We start from the raw sequence: 16,223 nt of genomic DNA, 5'->3' as shown, positions 1-16,223 counted from the left end.
TCACTAATGTCATTGATTAATAATCCACTCACAGTGTTATTCTCAATATCATTGCTGAATATATTATCAATTAAGGTGGCACTATGGGATGTAATTCTGCTTGGCCTGGTGATTTTGGATATAAACTCATACTGTACTGTTGTGTGGGCCGCTGAAGAGGAGGTACTGCTGGCCCACCACCAGAGGGCGCCCTGCCTGGAGTGCGGGCTCCAGGCACCAGAGGGCGCTGCCGCCGACGAAGGCTGCCAGGGTGACAGCTGTCACCCATTACTGGACACAGCTGACTGCACTCAGGACGGAGGTATATCAGCAGGACAGCGTCTCCACCTCAGTGCCGAGATATCGCCTTGAGCCTAAGGTAATCTTCTCTGCAGCTTCTTTAAGTATAATCCTATAATACTTGTTAAACCTTTCAGGACAGCTGACTACCGAAAGCCGAGTGATCGGATAAGTACTCACCTTCCTGCTTATTGTGACAAGAGGTGGAGGCGGCTTGCCCCTCTCATCTACTGGGTGCGGTCGCATCCCAACCTGTGTGTTTGTGTTCTTTCCCGCCAGCAGTACCGGATCCGACGAGCGAAGGCAGTGGCCACCTGGGAATTCGGGACTTGGCGGTTCCAGTACTTCTGGGTTTCGGTGGCAGAGGAAATCTGGGTGGTTCCGGTTCGACTAGGACGGACGTCTCCTACCTTCGCGTGGGCCTGCCCACAAGACACCAGCAGATTTCGGCTTACACCTCCAAATTGTGAATTATTGTATCAGTTGTGCTAATTTCACAACAGTAAAACTTGTTCTTACCTTTTTCCATTGTCCGTTCATTGCGCTTCTGACCACAGGTGTCACACTTTGCCACCTGAATGAAAGCAGAGACACGTTTGTACAGAATGCATCAGCGTTCTGTTCACTATTACTGTGAGGTCACACGGCAGCAGTACGTCAGGGCTGCTTACGTGGCAGAACAGCATGGTGTATTTGGACCTGCACTCATCGCAGCAGAACTCCTCAGTAGTGCCGCCGTAATGTGCCGTCACCAGCTTCTGGGAGACACAGAGGCAGTAGGCGCAGGAGTGGCAATGTTTCCCCCAGCGTTTCGACAGGTCATGTCTAAACAACAACTTGCAGCCTGTGACGAGGGTGAAGAAATGTTCAGTGCATTACTTATTCACGTATCCCACAGCGCCCTTTAATGAGCTTCAACAGAACTTGTGAAGATGATCCATCCTCAAAAGACTGGCTTCCATTTCAAATACATTTCAGAAATCTCTCTGCTGCAGACGCTACCATCCATGTCCTTACCGTCGCTGCAGAAGGAACAGTTTTTGTTGTTGATTCTCTTGTTTCCTTGGTGATCTTTTCAATTTTGCAGTATTCACACAGGCTGACCACATTGTTGGCCTTCTTATACTCTTGGGAGCAGGCCACACTACAAACAAAAACCACCTTGTCCTGCACGTGAAAGGTGAAATTACCATCAGGCTATAAACACTGGGACCTTAATGAAGTTAATAAATAAGTGAAAAACAAACAGTTCAAATTTGGTGTGTAAATACACAGAAACTGGGTGAACGATGCACAAATTCTACTTTTTACTGTGCAGACTTGAGTTACCTTGATTTGGAAGAGCTCAGGTTTAAAGGTGATGCTGCAGGAACACTGGGAGCAGTTCAGTTTCACTTGTCCTTTTGAGACATCTGGCTGGGATTTGACAGGAGTAGTGGTCTGGATTGGAGTGGACTCTACTGGCAGCTTGGTGAAAACATTCACTTGATTTGGATTCTTTTTGAACTTGTCCTGCAGAAATTAAATAGAAGCAGTGGCTTTGCAAAAGGCTACAGTTTGTACGACAATAACTACAAAGAGAACACAGCAGCAATATGTGCTCACAATGTTGAACTTGCACATTTGAGGGGAATCAGTCCAAACAGCAGTGAAAATTCCAACTGAGTGGTCATTTGGTATAACAAGCCACAGAAGAATGTACAGAGGTGCACAGTCAGATGATCTTCCAGACCCCTGATCATTTAAAGACTGGTATCAAATATGTCGTAATGATGCTAAGTCCTCTCGCATAAAATGCTCTTTCCTGATTTTAAGCCTCAGAGGCAGGAGACACTCTCACCTGAAACGCCATTACACAAGGTAGAGTGCAGAAGTTCCTGATGGAGGTATCTGACATGGCCAGGTGATACGACGGGACAGTATTTTTCCCACAATTATCACAATTCAAACGAACACCTGCAAGAAACAGATTTAAGTCACAGGAAACAGGCTGTGAATTAAAACTTCAACATTTAAAACGTAAGTGCTGAAAACTGCTTGTTCATTACCAGAAGCACTGACAGTCTGAACCTTAAAGGCCATCACACAGCTGCTGCTACAGAACAGATTCACAGAGTCATCACTGTTTTTGTTGTCCACCATGTCAGAAATATTCCGGCTTGTGCGACACATTGTACATGGTTGTGGTGTTTTGGTTTTCTGTTTTGAGGAAAAAAAAAAGAAAAAAAAAAGGGGGCAGAATATCACATGGTGACACATAACAGATCTCTGCAACACCCATGTTTAGATCAGCATCTTCATGAGCCCACGTACACATTACAGCGGCAACTTTACAACTAATTATTGTGATATTTTAGGGATTCCTTGAAACCACATTAATACATGGTGTGAATCACTGATTGTCACCTAGTGCAGTGCCTGTAGGAAGTATGTATTCCAATAGAAAAGTGGGAGCTTTGCTGATGATCTTCGTCGAAGCTGGCGCATGAGAACATTCCACCTTGTGATAATAAAGCAAGAAGCGTCTGTGTGTCTGTTTGTGGGTCACATATCTGTCGATCTCTTGTGTATTATTTATTTATTTTTTTCTGTCTCACCCTGCAAATGCATTAGACATAGGTATCTGTTTAAGGCAGAGAGTGACTCATCTTTGTTGAAGCTGGCGATGAAAACATTTCGCTTTGTGATAGTAACTCAAAATAAAAGGTTTTGAAAATGAATCCCAAAAGTTTTCATAATAAAGGCTCATCATCATCATGCCGTGCATAAGCCATATCTGAAAGCTGAGGCCGATCTGCCAAACAGTCAGATATGCAAGCCACATGCACACACAGACTTTTCTTGCTTTATAGACAGAAGTCTACAAGTGTGATTTTGTGTCACGGTGACTTGATTTAAAAGTGACGACTGCATGATGCAGCTGTGCAAAAATCAGTCAGTCAGTCTGGTGGAAGAAATACTGTAGCGCCACTCACAAAGCCTGTAACAAAAAAAAAAAAAACAAACCCCACCACCAAGAACAACAACAACATGCCTGTGTAGGGACAAGGTCTGCTGTTGCAGACACAGACTGTTACAGCCTCGTCCTCCATACAGACAAACAGGCTCAACTGCAGATACACACTCACTCACACACAAATCTCCACTGAAGGACATGTCACACATTTTAGCATCCCAGTTAGCAACACAACATCAAAGTATTCATAACTGTAAGTATCTCCGCGCACATGCACTCATTAGTGGTCTCTGACAATTTTATTGCTCTCCCTGAGTAAGTTAACGGGTGCATTTCCGGAAAAAGTCTCACTCAGCAATTCTTGGCGTGACGCACATATTAGCAAAACAGAAACATCCCAATGGCTGACAGAGAGAGCGAAATAACTGCACTTATATCCAATAACGAAGCTCTGGAGCTTTTCTTTAAAAGCGATGGCTCGGATTTACAGAGGAGACGACACACTTCAGCCCGAAGCTCTTAACTTTTTCAGAGTCTGCTGGATTTTAAAACCAAATTGTAGTGACACATTGTCTGTGTCACAGGATGCTGGTTTACTGCTGCTGTGAACATGATAGACATGGACTGTCTCCACCAGCTGTTTTTATAGACTGCATGGACACGCAGATGTATGTCACATATTGGACAAACTCAGAAGATGCTATTTTCAGGAGGTAATGGACTGTCTAACATGCCACAATTATGACAGAAGTTGAGCTGAAGGCAGAGTTGCGATTGGACATTATGCGTAAGGTTGCGACTGATCCAATATCAGGATCGGCTTCCAATACTGATGTAATTCACATATCAGAATATACCGATCCAACCCGTGACATTTTCCGATACCAGAGAAGAGCCAATGTGAAACCTCTCAATTGCTGTCGTTTGCTCTCTGCTTTGTTTTCTGCCAGAAGTGGGGGGGGGAGGGAGAGGTTTTCTGGAGCTGTTTGAGAGAGCTCTTTTCCACAGTGTTCGAAGTTGAGGGCAGCGGCAAATTTCCATCCGGCTCTCGGGTTCAAATTCTCTGTTTGTCGAGCACAGATTTTCCTAAAAATTAACTGAATTGTTGTTGAAAATGTGTGCTGAAAAGTTAGCCGCTTAACTGTCCTGATACTGTGAAACGCCAGCTCAGCGTGCAGCCAAGGAGAAGCTGAACTTTTATTCTGTCCGCTGAAAGGGAAAAAATTCTCCATTAAAATCCTGTGCATGGGCATCAATGATAATTTATTTTACAGTTGAAAGGCTTCGTGTATCCAAAAAGTTCAAAGTTTGCGCAGCACGAAAACAGCGAGAGAGAAAGAAAGAGACAAAGGGAGACAGACAAGCAGAGAGAGAGAATTTTTATTTTTTACTCTGTAACACTTCCTTTGACTATGTAAACATGTTTTCCATGTCAAAGCTCCACTGAAATTGAAAATAGAAAAACAGAGACAGACAGACAGAGGGAGAGTGCTGTCTTTTCTCTTTAAGTCTATAAAAGCCTATAAAAAAATAAAAGTATTTAATTCTTTCATAAAAACATCAAATCTAGGATTTCATCTTAGATACAACTTCTGGCAAATTGTAGCTGAACTTTCAGGTCTTTTTAAGAAAATCCTCATAAAATCAACAATAATGATCATAACATTAAAGCAAACAGAGCTCTGGTATCAGATCAGAAAAGTACCTGTATTGGCAGATATCCAAATTCAGGTATTGGATTGGATGTGAAAAATTGTGGATCGGTGCATCCCTAATTATGTGCGCATTCGCGATCAGAACCTGAGGGCAAGCGGACTTGGACATTCTCTGGCAGGCCATCTGTACCTGAGGACTAGTGGAACCTGAAAATGTTCTCTGGCTGTCCATCTGTGTAAGGACTAGTGGACCTTTAAGCAATTGGCTGGCGTTCGCGTGCACGATGCATGTGTGGGGGCCTCTTTGATGTTGTGGACTTATGTGAAAATCTTTACAACTAGGTGAGTGAATGTTCATTTTTTGCTTTGTGTTCCTTTCAATGGAGCTGTCAATGAAAGTAAAATTTTTATTTACTTTGAGAGTCTGTGGGAATTTGGATCTGAATGTGTGTGTGTATATATATGTGCGTGTGGGTGTGTGTGTGTGTGTGTGCGCGCACGAGCAGCAACTGCTGCTTTAACAATCAGCTCAGCTGTTAATTGCGGCTTTGTACATGGTGTGAAATGTCAAGGATGTGATCACATCTGATAGATCTGATCATATCTGTGCAATCACATCTGTATGTGATCTGTGACATTTCACATCCATGTACACAGCAGCAATAAATCAGCTGCAGTAGCCGTTAAAATGGCGCAGCAGCTGTGGTATGTCTCCGTAACATTGCTTTTCACAGGCAACATGATGACACAGATATGCGTGTATATACACACACACACGATATTTTTTCAAGTTAAACGCAGCCTGTTAAAATCAAAACAAACGGTTATGAGTGCTGTACATATGTCTAATGGCCACAGGTGCGCTAAACCTTCTCAGGGCTGCTGCTTTTACCGTGACTGCATCAAAAGGAATAGTTACCACTTAAAAACGAGTCATCATAACATGACATCACACTTATCTAAAGTTTGGAATTAATCTGTGCTAACATTACATTACATTACATTAGTAGCTACATTCCATTGAACCATGCGTTGGGACACGTCTAAAAGTCAGGTCACCGCTGTCGGAAACACACGAGTACTTTGTCTTTGGAAGTCTCCGTAGTTGTTTGTTGAGAATGCCATATACTTTGAAACTGGTCATGGAAGTGCACAAAGTAATCCCAGTGGATCATCAGATGATAAATCTTAATTGTTATGATTTTGATGCAACATGTCCTTTAATGTTGAGGACTGGCTGTAGGAGGGCAGACATGTTGGAGAGTCCTCTTTTACCTGCATGGGGTGGGGTGGTGGGGCATGTTAGGTTATTATTATTTAGTAGAAACAAATAATTAATTTAAATTTCATTGTTCAAACTCGGGATTCCCCATAATGTCAATGCCCTTATCCTTAAGGTACCTGGATATCCCGTACCATAGTGAGTTCATGGTACTGTGTTTCAACCTCTGGCCAGACTTGGAGCGCACTGATACGTAGAACTGTCCCAGTTCATGGTTGAGTGTGGCAGTGGGAAGCTTCTCGAACTCGTCGGGTGAAACACCATGCAAATCTTTCCTGTCATCCTTTGCTAAAAACTCCTTGAACAGTGCAGAACTTTTCATGGTACTCTCACTGTCTTTCTTGGATAGAAGAGCGTTTATCCTATCAGTATCCAGGGACGCAAACCTTCTGCTCTCCATGATGTTGTCTGTGATGCATCACCCCCGCACATGCGCGAAACATCGTTGCCCCGATATGACAAAATCGGTCCGCCATCACTCATAATGTTGCCCGAAATGGGGCAGAATCAGTCAATATTGTGGCTATTGGTAACTTTGGATGATTTATTGTGAAAAGTACTGCAATTATTACATGCGAATCAGCCAATCAGAACAAAGGATTTCAGTCAGATGTATAATAAAAACTCTTATCCCTAACATTGAGGTTAATCTGGAGCTCCACAGACTGAATGACAGCAAACACCTCAGCCAGAAAGCCAGAAAGACAGTAATGTCTTTCTGGCAAAGCTCTTTTCCTTTTTCAGTAACGGTTACTTGTTTAGACCAAGCAGAGGGGAAAAAAATATGGACTCACTCAATTCTGAGGAATAAATTATGGAATCACCCTGTAAATTTTCATCCCCAAAACTAACACCTGCATCAAATCAGATCTGGTCATTAGTCTGCATCTAAAAAGGAGTGATCACACCTTGGAGAGCTGTTGCACCAAGTGGACTGACATGAATTATGGCTCCAACACGAGAGATGTCAATTGAAACAAAGGAGAGGATTATCAAACTCTTAAAAGAGGGTAAATCATCACGCAATGTTGCAAAAGATGTTGGTTGTTCACAGTCAGCTATGTCTAAACTCTGGACCAAATACAAACAACATGGGAAGGTTGTTAAAGGCAAACATACTGGTAGACCAAGGAAGACATCAAAGCGTCAAGACAGAAAACTTAAAGCAATATGTCTCAAAAATCGAAAATGCACAACAAAACAAATGAGGAACGAATGGGAGGAAACTGGAGTCAACGTCTGTGACCGAACTGTAAAAAACCGCCTAAAGGAAATGGGATTTACATACAGAAAAGCTAAATGAAAGCCATCATTAACACCTAAACAGAAAAAAACAAGGTTACAAAGGGCTAAGGAAAAGCAATCGTGGACTGTGGATGACTGGATGAAAGTCATATTCAGTGATGAATCTCGAATCTGCATTGGGCAAGGTGATGATGCTGGAACTTTTGTTTGGTGCCGTTCCAATGAGATTTATAAAGATGACTGCCTGAAGAGAACATGTAAATTTCCACAGTCATTGATGATATGGGGCTGCATGTCAGGTAAAGGCACTGGGGAGATGGCTGTCATTACATCATCAATAAATGCACAAGTTTACGTTGATATTTTGGACACTTTTCTTATCCCATCAATTGAAAGGATGTTTGGGGATGATGAAATCATTTTCAAGATGATAATGCATCTTGCCATAGAGCAAAAATTGTGAAAACATCCCTTGCAAAAAGACACATAGGGTCAATGTCATGGCCTGCAAATAGTCTGGATCTTAATCCAATTGACAATCTTTGGTGGAAGTTGAAGAAAATGGTCCATGACAAGGCTCCAACCATGCCTGGAGTCCAGGCATGGAGTCCATGCCTCAGAGACTGCAAGCTGTTATAAAAGCCAGAGGTGGTGCAACAAAATACTAGTGATGTGTTGGAGCGTTCTTTTGTTTTTCATGATTCCATAATTTTTTCCTCAGAATTGAGTGATTCCATATTTTTTTTCTTCTGCTTGGTCTAAAAAAGTAACCGTTACTGACTGCCACAATTTTTTTTTTCCTGATTTCTTATAGTGTTTCTTAAAGCCAGAAAGTTGCTATTTGAAATGACTTTAGTTTTGTGTCATGTCTGTGATCTGCTTTTTTTCTACAAAATTAAACAACTGAATGAACATCCTCCGAGGCCGGTGATTCCATAATTTTTGCCAGGGGTTGTACTTCTAAAGCTGCTGCCAGTGTTGTCCTGAGGGCACTTGTGATGCAACGGCATGCAACTCTTTGAACATGAGTCAGCATAACCTTGCAGCGTCATGCTCCACTCTGGTCCACCAAACTACTGCAGCATAATTTAACATGGGTCTTACCACTGAAGTGCAGATCCATCTCTTCACACTGGGACTAACACCCCATCTTCGTCCGACAATACGACGGCACAGTTATAAACTGAGAATTGCCTTATGACATTTCTAAGTTTTGTGTCTCTTCCAGTTAACTTTATTATCTAAAAAGGCATCAAGGAACTTAACCGATTCTGATAGTCTTAGCTTGACAGAATAGCTGCCTTGTTCCAATATTATTTCATAACCTATAATTCTAAGATGATGTCAGATATGACTTTACTTCTCTGTTCAAATACTGATCATTACTGTAGAAACATGACTTGTTATAATCCTTTTAATTGCCAAGTCAAGCTTTGTATAATAGTTTGTCAAACTGTGTTTTTATATTGGTGGAACTGAATACTACAAGGTTTGTATGTTACTACAACCTTAGATGACAACGATGAGTCAAATATTAAAAGTGAGTGAATCGCATGGCAAAAGGTTCATTGAGCTCAGTTCCGAGGGACCAACAGCCATTCACATTATTCACCAGCTGAATCCCTGGAACCAACAAAACAACTTTTGCCCTGACACCAACAATATATATAAAAATTACATTATGTTGATACTTTATGAACAGTACAGATGTAATCCAGCTGTTTTTTGAGTGAGAGCGCATTTTGACTGCTCCATAATCTTATGTAACAATGGGGAGTTTGAGCTATAACAGAAGTTGATTGTCCTTTGTTTTGTTTTTTTTGACTGCTACTGTATGTCATTTTTAACAAAAATACATATTCAGATTGACGATGAATACAGATACAATACAAATGTGTACGTAATAACTCCTCAGTGAAAACAGCACTGTATCATATCATATAATGACTGCTCACTCACTGCAGCAAGAGGAAAAGAGGAGGGCACAGGAGCAACTAGTTCTGCTTCCGCCCTTGATTGATACGCAGACCAACTGAAGTGAGCCAGCTTACCTCTTTGAATTTGGCCACACAGTCGGCATTGCAGAGAGTTTTATTGCAATCTTCCAGCTTCAACATGAGTGGATTTTTGTGACAGTAGGAGTTACAGTTCGCACAGCTGGCCATGGACAGGCGGTTGACTGCACGGAAACGAGTGAAGCAGGCGTCACTGCAAATCTTGTGGACTGTACTGTTCAGGATCACCTCATGTTTACTCTGTGGGAGAGATCGAAAGGTTTCTTTTTCCTCCATAAAACGAAATATTGAAACGAAAATCATAACTCACTGGCTCGTCAGTGATAAAGACAGAACATTTTAGTTGTGTCTATATGCTTCTTTACTTACGATGCAGTATCTAGTGCACATGCTGCAGACAGACTTTGGGGCTAAAGGTGGAACTGTTATTTTGGCTGAGGCGTTCCTCTTGTAGTTGAAGGTGGACAGGCAGTTTTGGCTGCAGAACTCCTTCATAACTCCTTTAGCGTCTGGTGAACTGATGACATCCTGTGGCCGCAATATCATCCTTTAAAGTTGAGACAGACAAATTAATCAGTCACATTTCTCATCAAAACTAATATGTTCTCATAAATTTTGAAATGTAGCATTTTCCTGTCTGTCCCAAAAGATCACAGACAGACAGAGAACATGCCGTTTTCTGCTGAGCTCACTTTTGGCAGTAGTGGCAGATCTTTGTGGAGGCTTTGACCGGTGGGAGAGACATGCTGAGGCAGGTGCAGAGCAGAACAGTCCCGGCGAGCCTTTCCTCTGGAAAGCCGTCTGTCCTTTGGTGAGACTCCTGCCGCAGTGCGAGCAGGTCATGTGCGAAGCCGGCGGATTGAAGTTTTGTGGAACGTTCAGCGTTTCAGTCGAGGTCACAGAATAGACTGATCCAATCTTCAAGTCCTCCTGTCAACAATCCCATCAACATTGTACTGCTCTGTGGCTTTAACAGCAGCGTTAATTAAAGCTGGTGATAATAAAAACTGCCCGAGAAAAGTTGGCAGCTTCGAGGGTAAAAGGTTTAAAAGCTGTATTTAACAAGAATACTTTATGAAAATTAACATATTTAATATTTTGTTGTGTTTCTGCAGACATTAACCCTCAGCTGTCTTGCTCCACATCCTTATGTGCTCTCCAAGGTGTCTTCCTGATTATCACCTTGACCATGGACTTGAGTTGATCGGATTCTTTTGAATTTGAAACGTCTCACCTCGGGTCTTTCTTTTTGGATGGCTTTTTGAAGTGTGGCTTCTTCCACAAAAGACAAATTGTGAATGAAAGTACCCCCACTAATACACATACCCACTGATCCTTGGTCATACATCATGCTAACTGACTGGTTAACATTTCAAACACACAGACCACCTTGAAATGACAAACTTGTGGACTTTAAACTGACCTAATTACAACATGTGACACAAAAATAAAGCTTTCAAAGTCCTGGTGAAAATAAGCTGATGTCTCACCCTTGCAGAATGAGGCTCATCTTTCACACTTGCAGTGGGTACAGAAGATATAAGAGATTGTTCATACTCATCATCCATGGGTTCGTCCTTCACCTTCACTAAGGGTGGTGTAACACACGCCTTGACCGACTCCACTGTGTCCTAGCAGAACAGAAATCAACCAATTTATTTTCATTTATATAGTGCCAAAACACAACAAAGTTGTCTCAAGGCGCTTCACACAAGTAAGGTCTAACCTTACCAACCCCCAGAGCAGCAGTGGTAAGGGAAAAACTCCCTCCAATGATTTGAGGAAGAAATCTCAAGCATGTACAGAAAATAGGTGGTTGACATTTTTCAAGGGTGGAAATAAATTATGCAAAGTTTCTATAATGAGTAGGCATGGTGAGTGAGTACAGAATGTTTTTAGAGCCTTAGACCTCAACAATTTTTAGAGGAAGAACTCAACCCTTTAATTTCCTGTTAATTACATAATTGTTTTTGTTAATTCACTGTCTTAATGTAATTGTAATTGTTTAGGTTCTTGTGATCATATACACATTATAATCATCATTATTATTATTTTATTTTCACTTCTATTTGTCATTTAATTTTTAATCTAAAGACATGCTGGTTAGGTAAATTAGAAACTTTATAATTGTCCAGGTCTCCCTTGTAAAAGAGATCTCAGTGGGACTAACCTGGTTAAATAAAGGTTAAATTACATATAACATAAATGGACCACAATGGAAATACGTGTTTTCACTTTCTTGTATCATCTATGTATTTTAACATATTTACAATAGTATGTACTTACATTGAACTTACTAAATAAAAGCATGTGCGGTTTTAATATAGAAATTATTTACCATCCCCTATTGGAATGGTGTGAGTCCAGAATGCAATTAGGAATGTTAGCTAATACCCACAGTTTCTCCAAAAATATTAGTTCTATCAACATTCTGTTTTTGCAGTGTTCACCCTTGACCCAAAATACATAAGCATGCCACACGGCAAATGTCAGCTCTCCCCAGTTTCCCCATGATCAAAGCCATACAATATGCATGCACACAGAGGCCACTTGGCTAATATAATATAGAATTACAGCTAGTGCACACGACATAGTAGAAATTACGACCGAGGACATACAGTGGGGGTCAGAAAGTCTTTAGTCAGTCCATGATTATGCAAGTCTCCTATTAGAATGATAAGAGTAGTGATGGCTGAAACAACACTGGGCGTAAACACTGTGCCGAGCACACAAGAGTGAAACCCGCCTCGGTGCGCTTATCGCTTAAGAAAAAAATCACGTGACCGATACAGGAACGGTGTCGTTCGGCTGCGGCACGCCAAATTGTGTTTATAAAGAAACAAACTGTATCGACATGTTGCGGATTTGTTGGATGGAGTTGTGCTGTTGGGAGTTTTTCTTGCCCTCACCTTGCTCCACTAACTTCATGGCATGTTCAAAGACGTTTCCCCAGTCTGGAATAATTTTGATCTTTTGACGCGAAATAAGATAAATCTTTTTCTCCCTTTCGGCATTGTTTACTGTTATTTTTCCAATACATATGTATATACACCTTTAAAATACTGGAAGAATAACCAAAAAACATATACACACCTTATCAACTCGCAGTGAAATGTTTATGCTCCCATCTTCATCTGTACCCTGTGAAAGAGTTTTTTTCTAAGGCAGGGGAAACTGCTGTGTAAGAGGATAAATCGCCTTGGAGCAAAGACACTTCAGGAACCTTTGTTTCTTTCAATAAAAATGCATAAATGAATCTATTTTCAGTCTTTTATTTCATATGCTTTTAATACTCAAGTTAACAAATTTCCATACACAAGTTACAAATTTTAACTCTGAATTTTATTACAGACAATTTGCTATATTTTACAAACTAACTCAGTTTAGCATTTACACAACAAGGTTTTAAGAAATTTTAAACTCTTCTCATGAACAGCTTAACTTGACACACAAATTGAGCACATGAATTATGCAATGATGAGATCATATTTTAAATAGAGGACTGGCTATTATACTAACTATTTCACAGGCTGATGGTTGCGTTTGCGCTTGGTAACTTTTCCATCTTATTTACCTGCAATGATTTTATAACTACTGCAGGGGTCACTATTGAGCGACCAACAGTGTCAACACAGTGCCGACACAGTTTGTGTAGTGTGTCAATACACTCCTTGAGGTATCATCATCCCATCACTAGATAAGAGAGGTCTGTAATTTTCAACATAGGTACACTTCAATTATGAGAGACAAAGAAAAAAAAAAATCCAGAAAATCACATTGTAGGATTTTTACAGAATTTATTTGTAAATTATGGTGGAAAATAAATATTTGGTCAACCACAAACAAGCAAGATTTCTGGCTCTCACAGACCTGTAACTTCTTCTTTAAGATGCTCTTCTGTCCTACACCTGTTACCTGTATTAATGGTACCTGTTGAACCTGTATGAAAGACACCTATCCACAGCCTCAAACAGTCAGACGCCAAACTCAACCATGGCCAAGACCAAAGACCTGTCGAAGGACACCAGGAAATTGTACATGTGCACCAGGATGGTAAGAGTGAGTCTACAATAGTCAAGCAGGTTGGTGTGAATAAATCAACTGTGGGAGCAATTGTAAGAAAATAGAAGACATACAAGACCATTGATAATCTCCCTCAAGCTGGGGCTCCACGCAAGATCTCATCCCGTGGTGTCAAAATGATCATAAGAACAGTGAACAAAAATCCCAGAACTACATGGAGGGACCTGATGAATGACCTGCAGAGAGCTGGGACCAAAGCTACAAAGGCTACACACTATGCAGAGAGGGATTCAAATCCTGCAGTGCCAGGCGTGTCCCCCTGCTTAAGCTAGTACATGTCCAGGCCCGTCTGAAGTTTGCCAGAGAGCATATGGATGATCCAGAAGAGGATTGGGAGAATATCATGTGGTCAGATGATAGCAAAATAGAACATTCAGGGATGAGATTGGCAAATTCGATTTTCAGAGGAAAATAAGCCAGGGTCCAGGGGCCACAGGCCCTGGCGGGTCCAGGGCGGAGCCAAAGCATTTTTGCTATTTTAAAACATGTAAATTGCACTAAAATGATATTAAAAACTACTATAAATGCCAGGTGTTCATATCTATAATTCAAACTGTAAACCTTACTAAGACTATCTATTGTACATGTGTATTTTTGTGACCAAAATATTTTTTCATAACTAGCCTTACTTGATTTTCAGCATTCTCCACTTTCAGCATGGCACACTTGTCAACAAACATACATGTAAGGGCGGGAGAAACGCATATATAACCTTTGCGCTGACTGGTCATAAGCTTTGTAATAACCAATGAAAACGTGCGGAAGAAATAGCTTCGACACCATCTCGGTTTTTATGATTCGTTGGAGGGAAAACTACCGAATATTGGAAGTTGAAAGACTAAACAGTTACCTCCCTTACACTACATGCTCATTGTGCACCTACTTCATACTGGTCACTGATCAGCACAGCGTTACTTCCGCGTTCGGCTGACTGATGGACTGATCGAACTTGCTGCGTCGGCGATAACAAACAAAGACCACTCAGTGTTCTGAATAGATGACAATTTTATTAAACAAAGGTACTCCTGGCATTAAATTTTTTTTTGCATTCTTACCCCCCCCCCCCAAATTTTCTCAACGGATTTGGACGTTTCACAAAATCGACCCCCGGGACTGTCAAATCCGCGGAAATCCGTGGAAAAATCTCATCCCTGAACATTTTGGTAAAAACTCAACTCGTCGTGTTTGGAGGAAGAAGAATGCTGAGTTGAATTCCAAGAACACCATATCTACTGTGAAGCATGGGTGTGGAAACATCATGTTTTGGGGCTGTTTTTCTGCAAAGGGGACAGGACGACTGATCCGTGTTAAGGGAAGAATGAACATGGCCATGTATCGTGAGATTTTAAGCCAAAACCTCCTTCCATCAATGAGAGCATTGACGATGCAACATGGCTGGGTCTTCCAGCATGACAATGATCCCAAACATACCGCTCGGGCAACGAAGGAGTGGCTATGCAAAAAGAATTTCATGGTCCTAGAGTGGCCAAGCCAGTCTCCAGACCTCAACCCCATAGAAAATTTGCTGAGGGAGTTGAAAGTCCATGTTGCCCAGCGACAGCCACAAAACATCACTGCTCTAGAGGAGATCTGCATGGAGGAATGGGCCAAAATACCAGCTACAATGTGTGCAAACCTGGTGAAGACTTAAAGGAAATGTTTGACCTCTGTCATTGCCAACAAAGATTATGTTACAAAGTATTGAGTTGAATTTTTGTTATTGACCAAATACTTATTTTCCACCATAATTTATAAATAAATTCTTTAAAAATCCTACAATGTGATTTCTGAATTTTTTTTCCCCTCATTTTGTCTCTCACAGTTGAAGTTTACCTATGTTGAAAATTACAGACCTCGCTCATCTTTCTAAGTAGGAGAACTTGCACAATCATGGACTGAGTAAATACTTTTTGGCCCCACTATATTCTGTTGTGCACACTCAGTTCTGTTGTCTGAGAAGTAAAACATTGAAATGTACACTTTGGAGTAAATTTTAACAAGATACTTACAGTGTCTAATGCTGTTGCTGATAGTTTCACTATTTTCATCCCCTTAACATCAGATGCTGGTGTTGTGTCCTCCCCTCCTGCAGGAACATGCACAGTGTGCTATCTGGTTAAGAGTACAGGTGCTAATTAAATATTACAGCATTCATTAATTTTCTATCGTCACTTATTCCAATTACAGGTCACGGTGGTGGAGAGTATCCCACCAGTCATAGGGCGAGAGGCAGGTTTCACCCTGGACAGGACACCAGTATATCACAGGGCCACATAAAGACAAACACATTCACACCTACAGCCAATTTAAAGTCACCAGTTCATTCAACCTGTATTGTCTTTGGATGAGGGTCAGGGTGGCCCAGAAAAGGCACAGTGCAACTCCATGTAACCGTGGGTAAATTTCTCAAACTTTCTGCCATCATTAACTCTTGATACCTGGGAATGATTCTTTTGGTGATTGACATGAAGACTGAACAATGAGGAACACTGAATTGTACCAGGCCAATTCCAGCTGACCACGAGGTGTCTGAGGCACCCAAGAGTGCAGCTGAGCTACTGAAAATTTCAAACAAGTTCAAAACCAGCACAGGTTTAACCCTCTGGGGCCGACGTCGTCGTATAAGATGGCTGAGACCAAGCTTTACTAAATTATAAATAACTTTTTAATGATATGAGATAGAAACTTTTTTTTGCTGAAAGGTTAAC

General features: G+C 41.2%; 1 protein-coding gene across 1 annotated transcript in view; it reads right to left on the bottom strand.

Annotated features, from left to right (window-relative positions):
* The window catches only part of LOC117502384, a 112,131-nt gene that overhangs the window by 76,994 nt on the left and 18,914 nt on the right, over positions 1 to 16,223 (bottom strand). The window contains 13 exon segments of the mRNA XM_034161413.1: positions 823 to 853; positions 951 to 1,123; positions 1,297 to 1,338; positions 1,341 to 1,446; positions 1,609 to 1,791; positions 2,120 to 2,235; positions 2,328 to 2,478; positions 9,469 to 9,672; positions 9,802 to 9,979; positions 10,125 to 10,191; positions 10,194 to 10,362; positions 10,923 to 11,063; positions 15,525 to 15,601. Coding sequence (XP_034017304.1) covers positions 823 to 853; positions 951 to 1,123; positions 1,297 to 1,338; positions 1,341 to 1,446; positions 1,609 to 1,791; positions 2,120 to 2,235; positions 2,328 to 2,478; positions 9,469 to 9,672; positions 9,802 to 9,979; positions 10,125 to 10,191; positions 10,194 to 10,362; positions 10,923 to 11,063; positions 15,525 to 15,601 — 1,638 coding nt within the window.

This window comes from Thalassophryne amazonica, chromosome 20 (genome assembly GCF_902500255.1).
Source record: "Thalassophryne amazonica chromosome 20, fThaAma1.1, whole genome shotgun sequence".
In the NCBI taxonomy this organism is placed as follows: Eukaryota; Metazoa; Chordata; class Actinopteri; order Batrachoidiformes; family Batrachoididae; genus Thalassophryne; species Thalassophryne amazonica.
The sequence above is the reverse complement of the archived record's forward strand: the minus strand, read 5'-3'. Positions and strand labels throughout refer to the sequence as shown.